The 508-nt window shown below is 51.4% G+C and overlaps 1 protein-coding gene across 1 annotated transcript in view; it reads left to right on the top strand.

Annotated features, from left to right (window-relative positions):
- Positions 1-269, top strand: part of LOC101642388 (histone H1.8-like) — a 1,090-nt gene extending 821 nt beyond the window's left edge. Inside the window, exon 2 of the mRNA XM_045284516.1 lies at positions 11-269. Within this exon, the coding sequence (XP_045140451.1) occupies positions 11-269 (259 nt within the window). The remainder of the gene's footprint in view (positions 1-10) is intronic.
- Positions 270-508: the final 239 nt, after the last annotated feature.

Genomic DNA, 508 nt, shown 5'->3' with positions numbered 1-508 from the left:
AGGGCAAGAGCAATGCTACTTCCCTGGTACCGAAGAAGGCAGCAGCCACAGCCAAGGCTCCTAAAGGGGCGGCTGCCCAGGGGCCTGGGAAGGAGCCAAAAGCCAAGGCAACCGCTCAGCCCAAGAGTAAGGGCACCACTGGACCCCCCCGAGCTCCCACATACCTGGTCAAGAATATCACAGCTCCCAAGGCCCCGAGAAGGCCTGGGCTGCCCGCCAAGGCCCCACCATCAAAGGTGTCGGTCAAAGAGGAAAGAGCTGAGAGCTAGACGCTGGAGCAGGGAGGCTGAGATTCACCTGAATTTTTTATTCCCCAATAAACCGTTATTCTATTTAATTGCCAAAAAAAAAAAAATCAGAAATGGTTTGTTTCAGGGTTGTATCTTCTCATCATACTTCTGCAATCTGTATGCAGAGCGAATCATTAAAGATGCCGGTTTATATGAAGAAGAGTGTGGCATCAGGAGCAGGGAAGGCTTATTCGCAACTTGCTGTGTACAGGCAACAC

Source organism: Echinops telfairi, unplaced genomic scaffold, assembly GCF_000313985.2.
Source record: "Echinops telfairi isolate 266 unplaced genomic scaffold, ASM31398v2 ScPeMD7_7469;HRSCAF=8507_0, whole genome shotgun sequence".
Classification (NCBI taxonomy): domain Eukaryota; kingdom Metazoa; phylum Chordata; class Mammalia; order Afrosoricida; family Tenrecidae; genus Echinops; species Echinops telfairi.
The sequence above is the reverse complement of the archived record's forward strand: the minus strand, read 5'-3'. Positions and strand labels throughout refer to the sequence as shown.